Below are 23736 nucleotides of genomic sequence, written 5' to 3'. Positions count from 1 at the left end.
AGAAGCAACTTGCCCTTAATAGCATACTGCTCCAATTTGCACAGAAGTCTTTTATGTGCAACAGTATCAAAAGCTTCCTGAAATCCAAGTATATGATATCAAAATTGTTTTTTGCATCCAGTTCCTTTGTGACCAAAATGTAGTATCCAATCAAATTGGTCAGACAAGATTTCCACTTAACAAACCCATTCTGTGTCTGAACTATAACTGCAGTCTTGTCTAGGTGATCCTGCATTACTTCTTTAACCAGTGACTCCATTATTTTTCCTGGAACAGAAGTTAAACTAACAGGTCTGTTTTTTTTTTTTTTTGGTAGTTGTTGGCGCAACGGCTTCTGTGGCCATAGTGCACCTCCCAAGGTTTTTGCAGTACTTTGATCCAAGCCCGAGGCGGGATTCGAACCCGCGACCTTTGGGTTGCCAGGCAGGCACTTTACCTACCTGGCTAGCCCGGTCGGCAACAGGTCTGTAATTACTTGTTTCACTCTTTGGTGGTCTCCCTTTGTGAATTGGCGATACATTTGCACTTCTCCAGTCCATGGGGACCTCCCCTGAATCTAAAGATGCTCTCATAATTATGGCTGAGGGTTTGCTTACTTCCATTGTTGCCTTCCATAATATAATTGGATAGATCCCATGCACCCCAAGCATGTTTCTTATGTTTAACTTTAACAATTTTCCTTCCACTTTCCTCTCAGTTATTACAAAATCATTTAGCTCCCTGTTAGAGTTTGATAAACTTCTGGCCTCCACTTCCCTAGAGAATTCCTCATGTGTGAATGCAGATGCAAAATACTCATTCAGTTTGTCAGCTACCTGAGAAGGATCCTCAATAGTCGAACCATTGATGTCAAGTGGACCAATCTGATTCATCTCCTTCTTTATAGGGTTTATGTAAGTAAAGAAGTCTTTGTTCTTTTTTTCTTTGCATCCTTTTCCAAAGATTTCTCATAATCTGCCTTAGCTTGCCTACTCTTCTTTGTGACTTGGTTACAGACTAGCTTATATCTACTAAGGGCCTCTGTGTTGCCTGATAATTTCTATGCATCCTATGCATTTTTTTCCTCTGCCATGAGTCTAATTAGTTCATCTGACATCCACTTAAGCCTAAACTGAGAACAGTATTTTTTATTTGGCATGAAAAGCCTAGTAGCTTCCGTGATTAATTCCTTGAATGCTTTCCATTTAGAATATGCTGTTGGTAACATCATCAGTTGGTTCCACTGTATAGAATTTAAAAACTGTCTGAGACCACTCTAGTCACCTTTATGAAAGCAAAAGCCCTTCCCTTTACACCTGATGGTTACATCTTTAAGCACATCCCACATCAGTACACTGTGATCATTGCCACCTAGTGGTTCCTTTATTTGCAGATTCTTAATGCACAAATAATCACTGCTCATAATCAGATCAAGAGTATTGCTCCCTCTGGTTTCCTCTCGAACATGCTACCACAGAAAACAGTCATCCAATAAATCCACAAAAGTCTTGCTAATGTGTGAGTGACCAATCCACAAGTTCCAGTCAATATCTGGAAAATTAAAATTTCCCATTATAAGACATACTGATTTACTTATCCATTCTGTTTCCCTGTACTGTTGTTCATTGTATTCATCAGTATCATTAGGCCTATAACACACTCCTCTCATTTTTGCTTTCCCAGTGCTTATATCACACCAAACTGACCCAACATTGCATTCATCACTCAAGTACTGGATGCACTGTCTTAGATTTAATATTCTGCTTAACTAAGAGCATAACTCTTCCATCTCTTCTCTCTTGTCTGCCTTCCTGTATCCATTGAACCCCCCCTCCTAATTGAAATTTAGCATCACTTATGTCTGCATTTGATGACTTAATCAGCTTCAAATTCAAATTTTTTAATAGACTTAATCTAATAGATTAATAGACTTAATCAGTACTTCAGTTTCAAATTTATTTATAATGCTCCTAACATTAGTGTACATTCATGTGTTCTTACTCTGAATTACCCTAACACAGCCTATGTATTCGTTTGTTCCATGATGATCCACAGCATGGTCAGAAATCACAGGCACCTTGCTCTTCAGGCTGCTGCATGTACCTTTAGTAGCAATGCAAGAGTCACTTTCACTTCTGCTGCTTCTGCACTAGTTAAACTATTAGTCTGTGATTTCAGACTAATAGTTCAGATATTCTTGTGCCCTTTCTATTTAAAAATTTCCCATTCCTGTGGAAGCAGTGTCTCCCTGTTAACAAGCACAGGCCACACTGAGAAAAACTCCACCCCACAAACCTTGCACATTCTCTCCAGGGCCAAATTGATTGACAAGGCTCTCATCATATACACCCTTCTATGTCTGGGCACAAGTGCAGACACTTCCAAATTTAACCTTAACTCGGCTTATACATATCTGTACTTTTTTTCCAGGCCTTAGGTGGAAAGGGATTTTTTTCTTTCCTGGCTCTTCAGAATTAAGCTTCTTTGTTTCTATACATAATGAAATATTTATTTTCATAATGGGCAATTTCAATTTTACTTCAAGTGCATCCAAGAAGTCATCAGATGTGGATACTTTGATATGTTAAGTTGTAACAGTTATTAGAACAGAGTTTTTGAATTTCCAAACCTGGTTATGACCAGATAATTTTATTATAATCAGCTGCTCAGCATCTTTGTTTAGCTGGGATTTTTATAATAAATTTGCATCCATTCCTGCTGATGAAAATCTCAGATGTGCTATTTTATTTTTTTCTGTGTTCTAATATTGTGACCCAAATAATAAACTTATTTATCTTCTAATTAGAGGAATTTTTAAGTTATTCTCTGGCACTTCTTATGGAGATGCACTTTGGGTAAGGGTGGAGTTGAATTGCAATACATCATATTAACAAAATAGCACCTTTAGCTCCGTAAAATTATAGAATCTTCAGTGATCTTTTCCTATTTATATATTTTGGATTTCATCATTGTTCAAGTAAGAAGGGGCCTAAGCATCATGTTGAATTATAATTAGAAGTTATAGGGAGATTTTTTAAAATTCTTTTCCTGTGTGGTTAAATAAAATTAAGCTTTCCAAAGAGTAGTTCTTAATTGTTCTGAGGGCAAGGGTGAGAGATTGGGTTAATGGCTAATAATTCATTGTTGGTGTATATGATATTCAGATTAGTTACTTAAGCAAAATCTCTATCAAAACTGAAAAAAGACTAACACCAAATTTTAGTAAATATCATATATACAGGTGTTGGCTTTGCATTAGTAACATCTGCCTTAATAACTCATGGGGCTGCCTTTTGTCCTGTAATATAGTCTGTACACATCTTGACAGGCTCCACAAGGTGCTGCAGAGTTTGTTAGTGCTACCCATGTGTTGCACATTATGTCCAGTAATGCCTGCACATTATCAAGTAGATGGTTTTAGCATTGAATGTTCTTTTCTAGTAGATCCCAAACATGCTCAGTTGGGTTGAGGTTGGGTGAGGTAGATGGCTGTGGGAAGACAGAGAATTCATTGTCATTTTCTGAAACCGGTTAGTAGTTTGCCTTGCTTTGTGGCATGCCGTGTTGTGTTGTTGATAGACCAGAGTTGTTTGCATACACCGTTATCATGAAGGGGTGTACTTGATTGGCAATGATAGAAAGGTAGGTGATCAGAGGACCCAGGAAATGCCACAAAAACAATCCCTATACCATATTACCACTGCTTCCAGCTTGGAAAACACCAACAGTACATCCAGATGCCATGGCCTCACTTGCTTTCTCCAAATGTGGATATGCCCATCGATATGACAGAGTTGGAAAAGTGATTCATCAGACATGGCAACAGATTTCCACATGTTGGTGGTCCAGTGTTGGCATTGCACCACTATGCTGCATTGTTGCTGTGTTATAAGATGAGACACACAGTGCTCACTATGGGTATTAACCACATGTGACTATCCCACTTGTGACCTTTAGCTGGTCAGTCAACTGCTGTTGAGCCAATCATGGTAGACTCATGACACCACAGAATGGGAGCATTTTAACCATGTTGGCTGTTGTTGAGACTGGCACCTGCATGCCTTGAACCCACAATCATTCCATGTTCGAAGAGTTGGAAAGATTTTAATGCTGATCCATTCTTTCTTGCTAACACTCAAAAACTGATTGCCACATGTGCAAACTACAACCCTATATCAGCCATTCCTGACTTTGAACCTTCACCAGCATCACAGAATAGTCCATTCCTATAAAAGGGGGTGTTGATAATGCAAAGACAACTCAATGTATATTGTTATCTGTCTAGAACATGCTTTCACGATGAAATCACATTTATTTTTACTCAAAGGTAATCTCTTTATCTGGTGGGGGTACTAACACATTTGTTATTTTCATTCTAAAAGTTCAGATGATTCTGTACTGTTATGGGAATCTTTGTATTACAGTATCTGATAAGAAGCATTCTGTTAAACTATTGGTGATAATGTCCATTAATGTTTTGCCGTGTCATAATAACTGCCTCTGTGGACTAATAATACCAACCAATATGATTTTTACCTCCACTAATATATCAGCTGTTAGCTGTCAATTTTTTTGCATAAATTTTTAAAATAATCATTAATTTCACATCGTCACAATTTCTACATATACAGGTTTTGTATTTGCCCATAATATGTATACCTTACTACAATTTAAGGAATTAGGTATGACACTGGTCTGTTCTATTAATTCCAAATAATAATGTTAGTATGTGCTCATAGGGCGCCTCCATAGCCAGGTGAGCAGGAGCAGCAGTGCGTAGCATATGCTTCTTGATTAGACTGGGGTTCGAGCCTGTGACCACCAAATACGGAGGATGCAGAAAGGTCAGGGAATGACCACTGCATATCCCCGGAGCAATATGGCCTTAGTTGCTAATGCTCCTAAAAGCCAAATAACAAACAAACAAACCTGTGCTCATAGATGGCAGTAATTTTTGAGGAGGGTTAATATGTTCAGCCTTGTCTATCTTTCTGCCTCCCACCCCCTCTCTCTTTTAGTAGTGGAAGGACAGTTGTGTTGTGAGTGTGTGTGTACAGTTTGTATCTTCATATATGCTGCATATTGGTTATTTCTTATGTGTTTTGATTAGCATTGTATTGTTAAAATGTTTAAGCAGAAAGAAAGGAAGTTGAACTGGTTGAACCAAAAAGGTTCTTCCATCTTTGCATGTAAAACTTGGATTAATGAAGAATTTTGTTAAGACTTTGGATAAAGAAAAAAATGGATTCTGCTACTTAAGGGAAGTGTTTCTCAATTTAACAATTGCTAAACTGAAAAAAGGAATTTTCATTGGGCCTCAAATAAAGAAACTCCTTAAAGATGATGTATTTGAAACAAAGCTCAGGATGCTGTACTAACAGGGTGGCACGTGTTTAAAGCAGTTGTGCATGGATTTCTTGGAAGATGGAAAGATGATAATTATGAATTTCTGATGTCAACTGTACTGCAATGTTATAAAGATATGGTATGCCAAATGTGTGAAAAAAATTCATTTTCTTCATTCACATCTCCGCCCTGCCCTTAGAATTTTGGAGATGTAAGTAATGAGTATGGGCAATAATGCTTTCATCAGGACATATCCATGATGGCAGATTGGTACCAAGGTTGTTGGGATAAAATGAATGACTCACTTTTAAGATGGCATATATGTTATTGTGTGATATTTGAAATTGGCCATTCATTTAGTTAGTAAAATTTCAGTATATCTTTAAACGGAGATGTAATAGAGACAATTTTTTGGAATCAGTGGATCAGTTTCCTCTAGAATGTACAACTTTTGCTATGGAGGTACAATTCCCCCCCCCCCTCCCCCGCACACACACACTGGTAATTTGCATGACTGATACGTCATATAATATTTCTCACTGTAAAAACTCTTAATGACATTATCATTCATTAATGAAATGAGTTTTAGTATTAATTTTTAATTCAGACTTTAAGTTGTTTTTTTTTTAATATATATATGTATATGTATATAGGGTTTGTTGAAGAAGCATGAGGCATTCGAAGCCGACTTTGCTGTACATCGAGAAAGGGGACTGGATATATCTACTGATGGGCAGCAGTTGATCTCCCAGCACAACCATCATTCTGATAGCATTGCACAGAGACTTCAGCAGCTGCAAGCAAGACTGGATGCTCTAGATAAAAGTGCTATACGACGCAAGAGCAAGTTGATGGATAATTCGGCCTACCTTCAGTTTATGTGGAAAGCAGATGTTGTGGAAAGCTGGATTGGTAAATTAATTTTTAGTTTCTTAGAGAAACTAATTTTTTTTTAGTTTTAGTTTTAATTTTTTTTTTAGAAAATAATTTTTAGTTTCTAAGTCAGGGTTTTTTAAACTATTGAGCCTGTGGACTGCTCTTAAAAGTCCAGTGGAAGCTAAGGGCATGCACTATTACTAAGATTTTATGTTAGGCTAGCATTTTGATAATGGTAACTAATTTATAGAAATAACATAATACACAACTACGTTGGAGAGACACAAAACAAATTTTTAATGCATTGGCTTTTTTCAAGAATTCTAATACAAATTCTCACATCAGAAGACTGAATGGAGTTAGAGTTCCTTGAGGTATCTAAAGCTGACCTCTTTCATCTAATGTCTCAGATGTATCAACAATTCCATTCTTGAAGCATCAATGAATTAAACAAATAAAGTTAATTTACATACAGTAAATAAAATTTAGTGTGTATGCTTATATTATCTCTAATTAGACTTCTTACAACTTCAGCTATTGGAGAAAGTCTCCATTTCCTCCAATAGTTTATCTCGTTCTTCTTTTAATTTATTTAAACTATTCACTTCCACAACAACAATTGAAAGTTTGTTGTAGCAATAAACCATCCAATGGCTAAAGGCAAACATCTGCACATCTATTCTGCAACTGTCCTTCCTCAGTTTGACTTTGTGCCCCTCATTGTGTGTGTTTTGGGCAAGAAGAATCCCATCAGCATTGAGCTTGCTCAATCCATTCAAAACCTTAAACACCTCAATCAAATCACCTCACAGGTGCCTAGTCTCCAGATGCTGCAACTTACAGAACTGTCTTTCTTGGTAAGAGCACCACTTTGTTCTGCTCACCAATCTTTTTGTCCTTCTCTGTACTCATTCCAGCAGCTCCACTTCCTTCCTAAAATGAGGCCTCCAGACCTGTATGAGGTCTGACCATTGCCTTATGCAATGGTATAATCATCTCCTTCCTGCTAGCAAAATTCCTGTATATCATTGACAAAACTCCATGACCTGTTCCTGGCAGTCTGCATTGCCCAGAGAACTTCATATCTGATTTAACAATTACTCCCAGGTCTTTTTTTGTTTTCCCCTAGCCTGAGTGTACAACACAGTTGGTATGTTACTCTGTGGTTACTGCTACCCATATGCAGTACTTTGCATTTATCAATGTTAAACTTCAGTTACCATTTCTCAGCACCTCTCTGTAACTTCTCTAGATCCTATTGCAGTAGCATACTGCCATTACTGTTATTAACCACCCTGCCAACCTTTGTATCATCTGCAAACTTGGACATTAAGCCTGATATGCTTTCATCAGTATCATTGATAAATATTGAAAACAAAAATGGGCCCAACACTGAATCCTGGTGTACTCCACTAACGTTAGTCTATGAAGAGCAATGTCCATTGATTACAGCTCTCTGTCTTCTCCCAATCAACCACCCTTTTATCCATAGCAGCAACTTGCCCTTAATCGCACACTGCTCCAATTTGTACAGAAGTCTTATGTGCAACAGGGCCCCGAGTGCCAAGCGTTCCGTGGCCAAGCGATTCTAGTGCGTCTGTAAAAGCGTTTTTCCTAAAGAGATTTTCAGCGAATAGATTCTATTTTTGTTTCAACAACCGTTTTTCTTGATTTCTCGATCAAAGTAGCTCTTTCGCACTACAAGAAGTAGGCAAAGGCCCAGGAAGGAAAACCACCTTTCTGTTTCTTTTTATATTAATACTAACTTCCTAACCCAGCCGCTTGGTCACCTTGTGGCACTGCTCCTGCCTCCCCGTGGCGGGGCCGGAAAACTGGGTGGTAAAGCAAACCCCCAGGGCCAAAAGGAGCAAAACATGGACTTTGAAAACTTTCCCCCGATTCAGACAGCAAATCCAAATTCAAAGGATTTGCACCAACCTAATGATGACAAAACCAACCGAAAGAGACTGAAGATGGATGATTCCCTAATAGAACATCCGAGTTTCCTGATCCTGCATTCCTTAGCGAACCAGGCCCTAGGCAATCTATCGCCATTCCTCATACAAAAGTGTCTGGAAAATGTAGCAGGTTCCCCCAAAATGGTGCGCCGTCTCAAATCTGGCGACCTGTTGGTTGAGACTACAAGCTCTAAACATTCAGAGTACCTTCTCAAGCTCACAACATTCAATGGAATCCCTGTTAAGGTGTCACCACACGCAACACTCAATACCTCCAAGGGTGTTATCTCAGAATGGGACCTAATGAATGTTTCAGAAGAGGAAATTGTCAACGAATTGCAGGATCAGAAGGTCATACAAGCGAAGAGAATCATGATTAAGAAAGATGGCGAACTTATTCCAACTCGCAGTATCATACTGACATTTAGCTCACCCAACCTACCATCATCAGTAAAAGCCGGGTATTTGAACTGCCGCATTCGCCCGTATATCCCAAACCCGCTAAGGTGTTATAAATGTCAAAAATTTGGACATTCCCAAACTGTCTGTAGAGGCGATGCAGTATGCCCTAACTGTGGATCAAAGGAACATGCCCAAGCTGATTGTAAATCGCAGTCCTCACTTTGCCCTAATTGTAAAGGCAATCACCCAGCTTTCTCAAAAACATGCGATCAGTGGAAATACGAGAAGAAAATTCAAAAATACAAGATAGAAAAGAAAGTCTCATTTTCCGAAGCCAGAAAACAATTACAGCAACTAATACCGATGCCAAAACGTACATATGCCGACGCTGCTCAAAAATTTCACTCAATATCAGTTCAAACAGATACATCAATCCCGCCAAGCATCTCTATTTCTGAATGGGCTCGAACTTTACTCTCTACTGTACCTCAGTCCTCAAAGCAACAGACTTCTAATAGATCTAATAACACACCAGTCACGATACCTCCTGTTACTCTTACAACTCCTGTAAGATCTACTCAAACAGAAAACTCTGATCCCGGTAACAAGCAGCATGCTGAATCTTTCTTCATGGACACGAATGAGACTTGCTCTCATGAAGAAACGGAAACCATTCTGGAAATTCATCCAGAAGATGTAATAGACGCCAGACCAATATTTTCAAAGAGAGACAAAATAAAAATTGACCGACAGAAACAGACTTCCAAAAAGCAGACAGACACAGCTTCCTCATTTAAATCCAAACAATGAAAAACATCATCCAATGGAACTGTAGAGGCTTTCGCAGCAATATCGACGACATCCCCGAGATAATTAAGCGTTATAAACCAATTGGAATCTGTTTACAAGAGACATATTTAACACCTCAGGTGTCTACTTCGATAAAAAATTACACTCTCTTTCGGCAAGACAGACCTGCTACTAATAATTCTCACGGAGGGGTAGCGATACTTATAGATGGAAGAGTACCCTGCAAACGCATTCAGTTGCAAACCAATGTTGAAATTGTTGCCACACGAATAGCCATTGGCGTTACCCTAACACTTGCCTCAATCTACCTGCCACCCAGTCGCCCTTGTACCATACATGAACTTGAAGATCTCATTCAGCAGTTGCCAACCCCTTTCTGCTTATTGGGTGACTTCAATGGACACCATCCATTGTGGGGTTCTTCCAATACAGACGGACGGGGAAAAATCATCGAAATGCTTATTGAAAGACGGAATCTAACCATATTAAATACTGGTTCGCCAACTTACCTCCACCTCCCAACAGGAACAGTCTCTTCAATAGATCTCTCTATCTGCTCTCCAATCCTTTTCCCTAGTATCCAGTGGACAGCTCTGGATGATCCACTCAATAGTGACCACTACCCTATAATATGTAAAATTGAAACATCACACTGCATACCTTCAGAAACTCACACAAAATGGAAATTTTCCAAGGCAGACTGGGCAAAGTATACCACTAACGTATCCTTCGACAATCAGATCATCAAATCTCATCCGATTGACACAGTTGCTGACCATATTACAAAACAGATTCTAGCAGCTGCATCCACCGCCATTCCACAATCAAAGTCAAGCATTCATAGAAACAGAAATTATTGGTGGAACGAGGATTGTAAGAATATAAAAAAAGAAAAAAACCGTGCATGGAATTTATTCCGCAAACATCCTACCACCACTAATCTTATAAATTACAAGAAAATTAGAGCTAAAGCCCGTCATATTAGAAAGAAAGCAAAAAGAGACTCTTGGGTTCAATTCGCAACTACAATTAATAAAAATACTGATGTAAGAATTATTTGGAGGAAAATAAGACAATTAAATGGTAAATTTCCCCCTTTGTCGTCCCCACTTTTCACCGTGAATGGACAGGAGCTATCTACTCCTGCAGAGATTGCAAATGCTCTAGGGACGGTATTTTCACAGTTGTCTGACTCTACGGCATATGATCCATCATTTCAAAAGATTAAAGCTGTAGCAGAAAAATCCCATCCGAATTTTAGAACTACATCCTCTTTCCAATACAATACACCACTTACTTTGGTAGAACTTCAAGAAGCTTTATCCACCGCTAATAACAGTGCTGCTGGCCCGGATGGAATATACTACATAATGTTACAACATCTAGACAATAAATCATTATCTTCGCTACTGACCTTCTACAATCGCATATTTATGGAGCATTCCTTCCCCAGCCTCTGGCGTCATGCTTTTGTACTGGCGATACCCAAACCAGGGAAAGATCATTCTATTCCGAACAATTACAGACCCATTTCGCTCACAAGCTGCCTAAGTAAAACCATAGAAAAAATGATACACCGTCGACTAACGTGGTATCTTGATTCCCAAAATATTATCTCTGACAATCAATTTGGTTTCCGAAAACACCGATCATCTCTAGATCTCATGATCAAAGCGGAAACAGACATCAGGAATGCGTTTATCCAAAACAAACATCTAGTAATGGTATGTCTCGACATAGAGAAGGCTTTTGACACCACTTGGCGGTTTGGTATCCTGAAAGATCTTCATTCCCTGGACCTGAGAGGACACTTACCGTACTTCATACAGAATTTCCTACAACACAGGACCTTTCAAGTTCGCTATCGGCAAGTACTTTCGCAAACATTCATACAAGAAGAAGGAGTCCCGCAGGGCTCTGTACTCAGTGCAACCTTATTTGCAATTAGAATAAATCAGATGACAAAAAATATTCCAAAAGCTGTAAACTCTTACCTCTATGCTGATGATTTGACTGTCTCTTGCAGCTCGCAAAACATGAGCTTTATCGAAAGGCAGCTGCAAACATCTATAAATAACATTGAGTTATGGATGATACACAATGGTTACCGATTATCCTATCAGAAATCTAGAGTCATTCACTTTTGTAATAAACGAAAGATGCATCCAGATCCAGAGATACAACTAACAAATCATCCCATCACAGTGGTGAATAGCATTCGTCTCCTTGGTTTAATTTTTGATAATAAACTGAACTTCTTAGAATATATCACACATCTAAGGACTGCTTGCCAGAAAAAAATGAATTTATTAAGAATTATCTCTTCTACATCATGGGGTGCAGATCGGTACACCTTACTTCACTTGTACAGAGCCCTGATCAGATCTCGCCTTGATTATGGCGCCCCGGTGTATGATTCTGCTAGGGAAAGCGTGCTAGCACGTCTTGCCCCTATTCAACATTCTGTCCTCAGAATTGCTGTAGGCGCTTATAGAACATCGCCAGTGCAAAGTCTTTATGTCGAAGCCCATGAACCTCCGCTCAGCCTCAGGAGAAAGATGTTACTTCTGAACTATGCAGCCAAAATTCAAAGTCTGCCTTCTCACCCCAATTGGCCAATACTTAACAACCCACAGTTCCCAATGTACTACAGAAATAAACCTAGAGCAGTTCGACCTGCTGGCATCAGATTACAGGAACTATCACAAAATTGGAATATACATCTGGACAAAATCCTTCATGATCTGAACAGTTCAGATCCTCCATGGTCCTATATTAAAGCATCCTGTGACAGCTATTTCTTAAACTGGGGAAAACATTCGCTTGCAAATACCAATATACAGCAACTGCATGCCGCTCACACACAAAATTACCAAAATTTTACGCAAGTATACACTGATGGATCAAAGTCTGGTAGTAAAGTCGGTGCTGCAGCTGTCTTTCCCTTTAACACTATCTCTGTTTCACTTCCCATCGAATGCGGCAGTTATACAGCTGAATTATATGCTATCAAGCTTGCCTTAGAAAACATTCTCCACCTGTCCATCCAAAAAAGTGTAATATATAGTGACTCACAGAGTTCAATCTTGGCCTTGCAAAATTCCTCCTCAACAACGCATCCCTTAATAAAATCTATAAAATCTCAACTAATGCATATCCATGATCACCAACAAGTTGTCATCTTTTGCTGGATCCCAAGTCACACTGGGATATCAGGGAATGAAAAAGCAGACTATGCAGCCAAACATTCATCCAACATAGCATCACCAGGTTACTATGTTCCATATATGGACTACAGATCCCATATAAGAAATACATGCAAAGAACAATGGACACTTCTATGGCAATCTCAACTGAATAACAAGCTCCGTGAAATAAAACCTGAACCACAGTTATGGGTTTCCAGTTTTTCTGTAAACAGAAAAGAAGAAGTCATCCTGGCCAGAGCCCGGATCGGGCACAGTCAGCTCACCCATATTTTTCTTCTTACAGGAAATGATCCTCCGCAGTGTATGCACTGCAACTCTGTTCTCACAATAAAGCACATACTCGTTGAATGTACCTTATACACTGATGCCCGAAAAGCTTTATACAGTAATCTCCAACAACCTTTGACACTCCAACAGTTCATAGGTAATGATGCAAATCTCCCGGAATTTTTCCGCTTCTTAAAACGCATAAATCTGTATAATTGTCTCTAACTGTTTTTTACAGACACCGTGAAATCCTCACCTCGTTTATAGGCGCAATATGGCCTAAGTAGCCCTTGCGCCAGAAATAACCATACCAATACCAATATGTGCAACAGTATCAAAAGCTTCCTGAAATCCAAGTATATGATATCAAAATTATTTTTTGCATCCAGTTCCTTTGTGACCACATTGTAGTAACCAATCAAATTGGTCAAACACGATTTCCCCTAAACAAATTCATGTTTTGTTTGAAGTGTAATTGTGGCCTTGTCTAGATGATCCTGCATTGCTTTTTTTACCAGTGACCATTATTTTCCCTGAAACAGAAGTTAAACTAACAGATGTGTAATTACTCATGTTACCCTTTGGTCTCCTTTGTGAAGTGTGGATACATTCAAACATCTGCAGTCCTTGAGGACCTCGCCTGAATTCAAGGATACTCTTATAATTATGGTTAAGGGTTTGCTTACTTCCTTCACTGCCTCTCTTAATATAACTGGATAGATCCCATCCACCACAGGTGCCTTTTGTATGTTTAATTTCGACAATTTCTATTCCAGTTTCCCTCTCAGTTATTACAAAATCATTTAGCTCCATATCAAAAAGATAATGAGAGGTAGATGAATTAGGGAGAAATATGAGGCCTCATTGAGATCTTTCTGGGATGGTGTGTTATTAGAGTCTACAGTTGAAGTATTCTTAAAAAAAAACTCGTAGAAGGGTTTCATTTTTCTTTTTAGGTCTCTGCTGTTGTAAGGTTTTCCAGTTCTTATTTAAATTTTAAACTAAGCTTCACCAAAGGTGTTTGAAAAGGTTTTGGACATGTTCAAAACCTCCACCAGTATCTTAAGCAGCAGCTGAGGCTTTTGAATCATATTCATACTGTTCTTTCTTACTCCTTTCATTCCACTTTCTTCAACACCATGAAAACTCAACTCTCTCCTCCTGCATTTTGTACCAAACTCACAGACTTAAGCGACTTTTTTTCTGTTGAGATGCCTTTCAGGCCTTTCTCATCAGACAATAGCTTCTTCCAGCATACATTTGAAATCTCTGTTTTTTTTAGTTTCTAGTAGTCTTTGACTGATATAGTGTTTACCTCTCCTTGTGGAAGAGAATTTTCAGAAATATGTAGTGGCATACAACTGAACTGTAGTGAAATCCTGATTTATCTGTTGGATTTGGGTTGCACATACACTTGAGCAATATGTTATGAGGGTAAAAAAAAAAAAAAAAAAAAAAAAAAAAAACGTAAACTGCAGCAATTATCGACCCACTGCAGGATGGAAGCCTTCTCAACAATTAATGCTGAGGCAAATGGACCATAATCTGCCACGCTGGTCCAGTGTGGGTTGGCAGATCAACCGTATTTAGCAGTCACAGGCTTGAACCCCGGTCTACTCAAAGAGTGTGCGCTACTGCACTCCCACTCCTGACCACTCGGCTACAGAGGCTGTATGAGGGATGATCATTTAATTCCCGAACTGGTGCAAGATTTTATGTTTACTCCGTGAACTTTCCATAACTACCGCCGAAGGCACTTTGCCTGATTACTACTGAGCAGACTCTGTGTGTGTTGCCAGTACGTGTCGATCTAGCATTGCTTAGCACCTCTGTAGCCAGGTGGGAAGGAGCAGCAGTGTGTATCACACGCTTCTCGGTTAGACCGGGGTTCAAGCCCATCACCACCAAATACGGAGGGTGCGGAGAGGTCAGGGAATGACCACCGCATATCCCGGAGCAATATGGACTTAGTTGCTAATGCTCCTAAAAACCAAACAAACAAGCTAGTGTTGCATGAAGAGTTTTTTTAGTCCCATGTCACTGACGATCGTTTTGAAGCAAGTATCATGTCAGACATACAGATTGAACAGTGATATGTGATTCATTATTGTGTCAGACAGGAGTTAAATTCATCAGAAATAGTTAAAGGGATGAATGAAGTGAATGGCAATGGTAGGACATTGCCATTCACTTCTTGGTAGGACAGCCATATTCTTGTGTGACCTAACTTTCTGGTGTGAAGTAATTTCTCCATCAAGACAATGCCAGGCCACATACAGCTAATATTGTGCAGGCAATGATCACTGCCATAAGTGCTGAGATTCTGCCACATCCCACTTATTTACTGAACTTAGCACTGTGTGATTTCTTTCTGTTTCCCCGTCTGAAGAAAGCTCTGAAAGGCTAACATTTCATGTTCGACAGAAAAATGCTCACAGAGCCACAATGGATACACTTTGCAGCCTTTCGAAAAATGGTTTGCAAGAAGCATTTAATGCATGGGTACAACAGTGGTGAAAGTGTGTAAAGTTCAAGGGAGAGTATTTCAAGAAGGAGAAATCCACAGAAGATTCAGATGATGACAATTAAGATAAAATCTTGCACCAGTCCGTGAATTAAATGATCATCTCTCGTATATACAGGGGTCCAAAAAAAATGTATACACACTTTATCAGCCCATAACTCAGTAACCTTTTTCTTTTTCAGTTGCAAGTTGGTGGTAATAATGGAGAAGATCAGACTTACAATTGAACAGTGGATACTATGATGCAGTCACAAAAGAACTGGATGCAGGGAATAACTTTGATATTATATACTTGGATCTTAGAAAGGCTTTTGATACTGTTGCACATGGAAGACTGCTACACAAATTGGAGCAGTGTGACATTGGAGGCAAATTGCTGCTATGGATAAAGGGGTGGTTGAGGGGGAGAAGACAGAGAGTGGTAATCAATGGACACTGCTCATCGTGGACTAATGTTATTAGTGGGGTCCCTCAGGGCTCAGTGTTGGGTCCATTGTTGTTTTCTGTATTTATAAATGATATTGATGATGGTATATCAAGCTTAATGTCCAAGTTTGCAGATGATACAAAGGTTGGCAGGGTTGTCAAGGACACTACTGACACTATGCTGCTGCAACAGGATCTGGAAAGGTTGAGCAGATGGGCTGAGAGGTGGCAAATGAAGTTTAACATTGACAAATGTAAAGTACTACACATGGGAAACAGCAACTCCAGAGCAACGTATCAACTCTGTGGTACTACACTGACAGTGGTAGAGAATGAAAGGGACTTGGGGGTGATTGTGCAGGCAGATATGAAGTTCTCTGAGCAGTGCAGACGGGCTGCAAGGGTAGCTCATGGAGTATTGTCAATGATATACAGGAATTTTTCCAGCAGGGATAAGGAGGTGATTATTCCATTGTATAAGGCAATGGTCAGGCCACACCTAGAGTACTGTATACAGGTCTGGAGGCCTCATTTCAAGAAGGATGTAGAGCTGCTGGAACGAGTACAGAGAAGGGCAACAAGATTAGTGAATGGAACAAAGGGGTGCTCTTACGAAGAAAGGCTTAAGTTTTGCAAATTACAGTGTCTGGAGACTAGGCACCAGCGAGGTGATCTGATAGAGGTGTATAAAGCCTTGAATGGTTTAAGCATGCTCAATGCTGATGGGATTCTTCCTCTAGCTCAGAATAATCACCTGAGAGGGCATAAATTCAAATTGAGGAAAGACAGATGTAGGATAGACGTGCGGAAATTTGCCTTTAGCCAGCGGGTGGTTGGTAGGTGGAACAGACTTCCATCCCTTGTCGTGGAAGTTGATAGCCTAAATAAGTTTAAGGCTCAGCTGGACAGGTATTTCGAACGAACAGAGGGGTGAAGAGGAAGTGGTTATTTTTATTTATTTATGTTACTTTTTTTTTTTTTTTTTTTTTTTTTGGCTGATGCTGCATAAGCTTGCTTTCTTGCATCAAATGCCTCTACTAATGCTAATGCTAAATTTGTGTTGAAGTGGTATTGGAAGTCAGAAAATATCAACAAAGTCCAGAGACAGTTTAGGAGTGAATACCACACTGAACCACAGTGTTTCACAATTTTGCATATTCATAATAAGAAGTGAATGGCACTGTGAAAAAAAATGTACACAGGCAGTGATCAGGAAGACCACACATCCACGAGATCGCAAGAGGTGCTGCAACTTTTCTGACAAACATCAAGGAAATCTGTCTGACAAGCTGCTCATGAAATGGCAATCCCCAAATGCAGTGTGTATAACATTTTAAAGTGTGCAAAATGGAAAAGCTACATTCCAGGATTAGTGTAGGCACTGAATGAAGATGATCGTGATCTGTAGGGTTGAATTTTCGCAAAATCCTACAGAGGACGCTCTGTTTGCCAATAAGATCATTTGGAGTGATGAGGCAACATTCAAGTTGAATGGTACAATTAATCGCCACAATTGTTCGTAATGGGCAACCGAGAATCCACACGTTACTGAGAAACAACATGTGAATTTACCAGGCGTTGCAGTGTGGTGTGGATTATCATCCTTGAGTATTGGACCATTCTTTTTTTATGCGACTGTTACTGGTGCTGTTTACCTCAACTTGCTTCAGGAATTAATCGTCCCACATATTTGTAAGCTATTTGAGGATGATGATGAATTTTATTTTCAACACGATGGGGCACCTCCCCATTTTCATCGCGATGGGACTTATCTGGATGAAACTTTCCCAAACAGATGGATTGGACAAAGAGGTAATGTTGAGTTCCCTCTGCATTCTTCAGATCTAATGCCATTGGATTTTTATTTATGGGAATACCTCAAAGATAAAATTTATTTATGGGAATACCTCAAAGATAAAATTATTTATGGGAATACCTCAAAGATAAAATTTATTTATGGGAATACCTCAAAGGTAATGACACAAAACCAGCAACAATCACTGAATTACAGCAAGCTATTGAAGCAGAATGTGCAGCAATATCAAGAGATATTTTAGATGATGTATGCACTTCAGTTTCACGACGATGAGAATGGAGGTCAATTTGAACACTTGCGTTAATGCATATTTTTTTCTCACATTTTTTCTTCATTATAAAATTATAAAATTGAATTTATGAAAATAAACATAGACATTATTAACAATCCAAGTGCGTATACATTTTTTTTGGACACCCTATATATATAAAGTTTAGATTTTTAAGTTTAAACTAACTAATATAATATGGAAGTAGTAGTGATATAAGTGTTTAATTATATTACACTTGCCAACACGTAAAATGTTATGAAAATGAAATTACCAGTCTTGACTAATTTTATGCTGCTGAACACGAAAATCACATTAAAATTTGTGATGACCCCCAACTGCAATTTAAAAATTTGAATTGCAGTTGGGGTCTCATATTAGTGAATTACTCTATATTATCAACTATGGCTCTTGGCAAAACACATGGCAACACCGCAGTTTGAGTACCACTACACTCTTATCATGTGATTGGCAACTGTCACCTCGCTCTGCATCACATGATGTTGTTAGTAGTAGTAGTAGCATGTAATGCAAGAAAGCAAATGTATGAGCTTATGCAGCATCAGCCAAAAAAAAAAAAAAAAAAATCACACCATTCCCTCCAAATGCCTGTCCAGTTCCTCCTTAAATTTATTCAACTTATCAACTTCCATAACAACAGATGGAAGTTTGTTCCAGCAATTAACCACCCGGTGGCTAAAGGCAAATTTCCGCACATCTATTCTACATCTGTCCTTTCTTAATTTGAATTTATGCCCCCTTAGGTTCGTAATCTGAACAAGTGGAAGGATCCCATCAGAATTCAGCATGCTGAACTCATTCAAGGCCTTATACACCTCAATCAGATCACCGCGCAGGTGCCTAGTCTCCAGCCACTGCAATTTGCAGAACTTAAGCCTCTCTTGATAAGAGAATCCCTTCATTCCCCTCACCAATCTTGTTGCCCTTCTCTGTACACGCTCAAGTAAATCTACATCCTTCCTAAAATGAGGCCGCCAGACCTGTACGCAGTACTCAAGGTGTGGCCTGACCATTGCCTTATACAGAGGGATAATCACCTCCTTTTCCTTGCTAGCAAAATTCCTATGTATCATTGACAAAACCCCATGACCTGCCCTGGCAGCATGTCTGCATTGCTCAGAAAACTTCATATCTGCCTGCACAATTACTCCCAGGTCTTTTTCATTTTCTACCACCTTAAGTGTAGTACCACACAGTTGGTACATTTCTCTGGGGTTACTTCTACCCATATGCAGTACTTTGCATTTGTCAAGGTTAAACTTCAGTTGCCACTTCTTAGCCCATCTGCCCAAATTATCTAGATCCTGTTGCAGTAGCACACTGCCATTACTGTCATTAACAACCCTGCCAACCTTTGTATCATCTGCAAACTTTGACATTAACTTTGATATACCTTCATCAATATCATTGATAAATATACAAAACAACAGTGGACCCAACACCGAACCCTGTGGGACTCCACTAATAACCTTAGTCCAAGAAGAGCAGCACCCATTGATTACCACCCTCTGTCTTCTCGCACTTAACCATCCTTTTATCCATTGTAGCAACTTACCCTTAATACCATTCTGCTCCAATTTGTACAATAGTCTTCCATGCGCAACAGTGTCAAAAGCTTTCCTGAAATCCAAATATATGATATCAAAATTATTTTTTGCATCCAGTTCCTTTGTAACCACATCATAATATCCTATCAAATTTGTCAGACAAGACTTTCCCTTAACAAACCCATGCTGTGTCTGAATTATTGCTGCAGTCTTAGCATTAGCATTAGTAGAGGCATATGATGCAAGAAAGCAAGCTTATTCAGCATCAGCCAAAAAAAAAAAAAAAAAAGCTCAACCACTACTCCCATTTCACCCCACCATTCGTTCGAAATACCTGTCCAGCTGAGCCTTAAATTTGTTTAGGCTATCAACTACAACAACAAGTGATGGAAGTCTATTCCACAAACCAACTGCCCGCTGGCTAAAGGCAAATTTCCGCACATCTATCCGACATCCGTCCTTCCTCAATTTGAATTTATGCCCTCTCAGGTGATTATTCTGAGCAAGAGGAAGAATCCCATCGGCATGTAGCATGCTCAAGCCATTCAAAGCCTTATACACCTCTATCAGATCACCTCGCCGATGCCTGGTCTCCAGACTGTAATTTGCAAAACTTAAGCCTTTCTTTGTAAGAGCAACCCTTTGTTCCATTCACTAATCTTGTTGCCCTTCTCTGTACTCGTTCCAGCAGCTCTATATCCTTCTTGAAATGAGGCCTCCAGACCTGTATACAGTACTCAAGGTGTGGCCTGACCAATGCCTTATACAAGGGAATAATCACATCCCTATCCCTGCTAGAAAAATTCCTGTATATCATTGACAAGACACCATGAGCTACTCTTGCAGCTCGTCTGCACTGCTCAGAGAACTTCATATCTGCCTGCACAATTACCCCCAGGTCCTTTTCATTCTCTACCACTGTCAGCGTAGTACCACAGAGTTGATACGTTGATCTGGGATTACTGTTTCCCATATGTAGTACTTTACATTTGTCAATGTTAAACTTCATTTGCCACCTCTCAGCCCATCTGCTCAACCTTTCCAGATCCTGTTGCAGCAGCATAGCATCAGTAGTGTCCTTAACAACCCTGCCAACCTTTGTATCGTCTGAAAACTTGGACATTAAGCTTGATATACCATCATCTATAACATTTATAAATACAGAAAACAACAATGGACCCAACACTGAACCCTGAGGAACTCCACTAATAACATTAGTCCACGTTGAGCAGTGTCCATTGATTACCACTCTCTGTCTTCTGCCACTCAACCATCCCTTTATCCATAGCAGCAATTTGCCTCCAATGCCACACTGCCAATGCTCCAATGCCACACTGTTGCCTCAAATGCATCTTCAACTCTGTTGCAGTAATGGCTAGATAGTGTTGCAGTAATGGCTAGGTGATTTGTTCTCAGTTAATGGTTGTTCTCTGTGAAATTACTATTTTTTGCACAGTATTTGTCCTGTAAGATTAATAACCCTGTAATTGTGTGAATAGTCTGTATGAATTCTGTTATGTATGTGGAGAAGTCATGTTATCTTCACGAAAGTGTCCCATAACTCGAGCCATAAAAAAGGCCTACTTCTCGTACTTTAGGTGTAAAGTAGGCAAGCAGGACAAGAACTGGACTCCACACATATGCTACCTCTTCATCAAAACTCAATCCTTGGGTGAATCGAAAGGGACATTTTATACCATTCACAGTGCCCCTGATATGGAGGGAGCCAACAAATCAAGTCTCAGACTGTTACTTCTTTATGATGCTTCCTATTAGAAAAGGGATGACAATGAAGTAAAAAGTAGATGGCGACATACCCAAATATACCATCTGCAATTCATCCTGTGCCTCATGATGAAGGATTACCTATTCCGGAACTACCTGACTATTTTTCTGTACACTGTGATGAAGATGAAGACACTGATGAACATCAACTTGATATACATGAAGTACAACAGCTGTCTACATCAAGGGATCCACCATTTTGTCCAAACTTTTATCTAAACTACATAAGATCACAGAAAGTAAGTTTAATGACCTCATCAGTGATCTTGAACTGCTGAAGAATAAGGCAGAGCTTTTGACTTCAAGGCTACAACAGTGGAATCGTCTAGATCATTCTACAAAAGTGACAACGTTTTGTACTCGAAATAAAAACTATGATAAATTCAATCAAACAGAAGGTGAACTCACTGTTTGTAAGGATGTTGATGGTCTAATGGCATCAACGAACATGAGGCATGTTCCTGAAGAATGCCAACTATTTATAGATGCTTCTAAGGTTAGCCTTAAGGCTGTGTTATCACACAATGGAATTATATTCCAATACCTCTTGCATATGCCATCCACAAAAAAGAAACATATGCAAACATGGAGAACATCTTCTTAGGTATACTCTATCAGAAGCATGAGTGGCAGATATGTGGTGATTTAAAGGTAATTGCCATTTTATTAGGACTACAAAAGGGTTGCACTAAGTATTGTTGCTTTCTTTGCAAGTGGAATAGTCATGGCAAAGATATGCACTACGAGAAGACAAGTTGGCCTCAATGAAAATCATTAACACCTTGAATGAAAAATGTAGAATTTGAACCTCTGGTAGATCCAAATAAAGTTTTGCTTCCATCACTCCACATCAGACTGGGGCTCATGAAAAATTTCATGAAAGCTTTGGTAGTGAACAGTCCTGCATTCACAAACTTGCAAGAAAAATTCTCAAGACTTAGTACAAAGAAGATTAAGGCAGGAATTTTCATTGGTCCAAAAAATAAGGCAACTCTTCAAAGATGAACACTTCGAATGTGTCCTTAGTGATAGTGAGAAATCAGCGTGAAAAGCTTTTCGAAATATTTCAACCTATTTTTTAGGAAATGTTAAAGCTGGCAATTAGAGGAAGCTTGTGAAAGATCTCATTACTTCTTACGAAAAAATGGGGTGCAGCATTTCTTGCAACTCACACCTGGATTTCTTCTCACTAAACTGTGGTGTCATCAGCGATGAACGTGGTGATCACAATCAAGATATTGCAGTGATAGAACAAAGATACAAAAGCAAATGGAGTTCTGCCACGTTAGCCAATTGTTGTTGGCAGGTGAAAAGGGATGCTCTTGAAGCTGAATACAAGTGAAAGGCGAAAGGGTTCCATGTTTGATACAGGTATGCTCGTAGCTACATCTTACTGCCATGCAGTGCTTTTTTTGAGACGGTATGCAACGGTACTGCATACCGGCACCTTTATTAACAGCGACGTGTGACATTTGGATGCAGTGTGCACTTTGAAATTTGTAATATTCCGTAAATGTTTTTTACATGTTTACCTACTATTCAAATAAGCTTAAAATTATTTAACTAAATTTGCATTTTTTACTGTCTATTGTTAAGATATTTCTATATAAAACTGTATTACCATTTTTATAATTCTAAAAAACTCAGTCGGACCTCTGTTTAACAAAGTCTTTTTATAGTGAATTATTTTGATTTCCCTTTGGAAGTTACATTTAAAATACTTTCCGTTGAGCAAAGAAAATTTTCATTTAGTGAACGGATTAGAGAGAATTAACATGGTATGCACTTTTTGCATTTCTAGCCTTTAGGCAATTTAGGCAATTAGTCTTGCTGTGTGAATTAAGAGAGCTAAAGCATTCTACAACTTAGTGGTATCTGGTAACACCTATCCAACCATCTGTCTCACATGCGGAGGAGTCGTGCTAATCAAGAGTGAGCAGATCAAGGTGTATTCCCAATGGGCTCTGGCCCATCTACTGCAGTGGTGTCCAACCTTTTCCCGTACAGTGGCCATATTCAAAAAAATTCAAAAGAAATATTCGAAAATTTTATTAAATACAACAATTACATTTACTGAACAAAACATTTAATGAGAATATTTTTCATAAATAACAAATTTTAAAATGCTGTTTTAGTTCACTTTCCTTGCGGTTGGACACCTCTGTGAATCAACTGTAAGCGCCCCGTTTGAGAATTAGAAAAGTAATTTTCTTTTACCCCGACAAATAATCATCTGTTGTTTCGCGGAAGTGCGTTATCCACATTTTTCCGTAAATTTTTCCCATCTCTGTTTACATGGTCACAGAACCTGAATATCCGAATGACACCGACATTTTGGACATTTTCAAAAGAAAAGAAAGGAAAAAATTCAAATTTAAGAGCTAGTGACAATACCCATGACGAGAGATGGAAAACAAAGACAAAGAAAGTATAATCCTTCTAAACATGAATTGTAATTTGGTGAAAGCGAAGTTAGAAAATTGTCAATTAGGTTACAGTTAA

The 23736-nt window shown here is 39.0% G+C and overlaps 1 protein-coding gene across 1 annotated transcript in view; it reads left to right on the top strand.

Moving 5' to 3' along the window:
- LOC150089433 (spectrin alpha chain-like) overlaps window positions 1-23736 on the top strand; it is a 579218-nt gene that overhangs the window by 416504 nt on the left and 138978 nt on the right. The window contains 1 exon segment of the mRNA XM_090389473.1: window positions 5979-6237. Coding sequence (XP_090245599.1) covers window positions 5979-6237 — 259 coding nt within the window.

This window comes from Mastigoproctus giganteus, chromosome 2 (assembly GCF_048544385.1).
Source record: "Mastigoproctus giganteus isolate SK-2022 chromosome 2, ASM4854438v1, whole genome shotgun sequence".
Classification (NCBI taxonomy): domain Eukaryota; kingdom Metazoa; phylum Arthropoda; class Arachnida; order Uropygi; family Thelyphonidae; genus Mastigoproctus; species Mastigoproctus giganteus.
The sequence above is the reverse complement of the archived record's forward strand: the minus strand, read 5'-3'. Positions and strand labels throughout refer to the sequence as shown.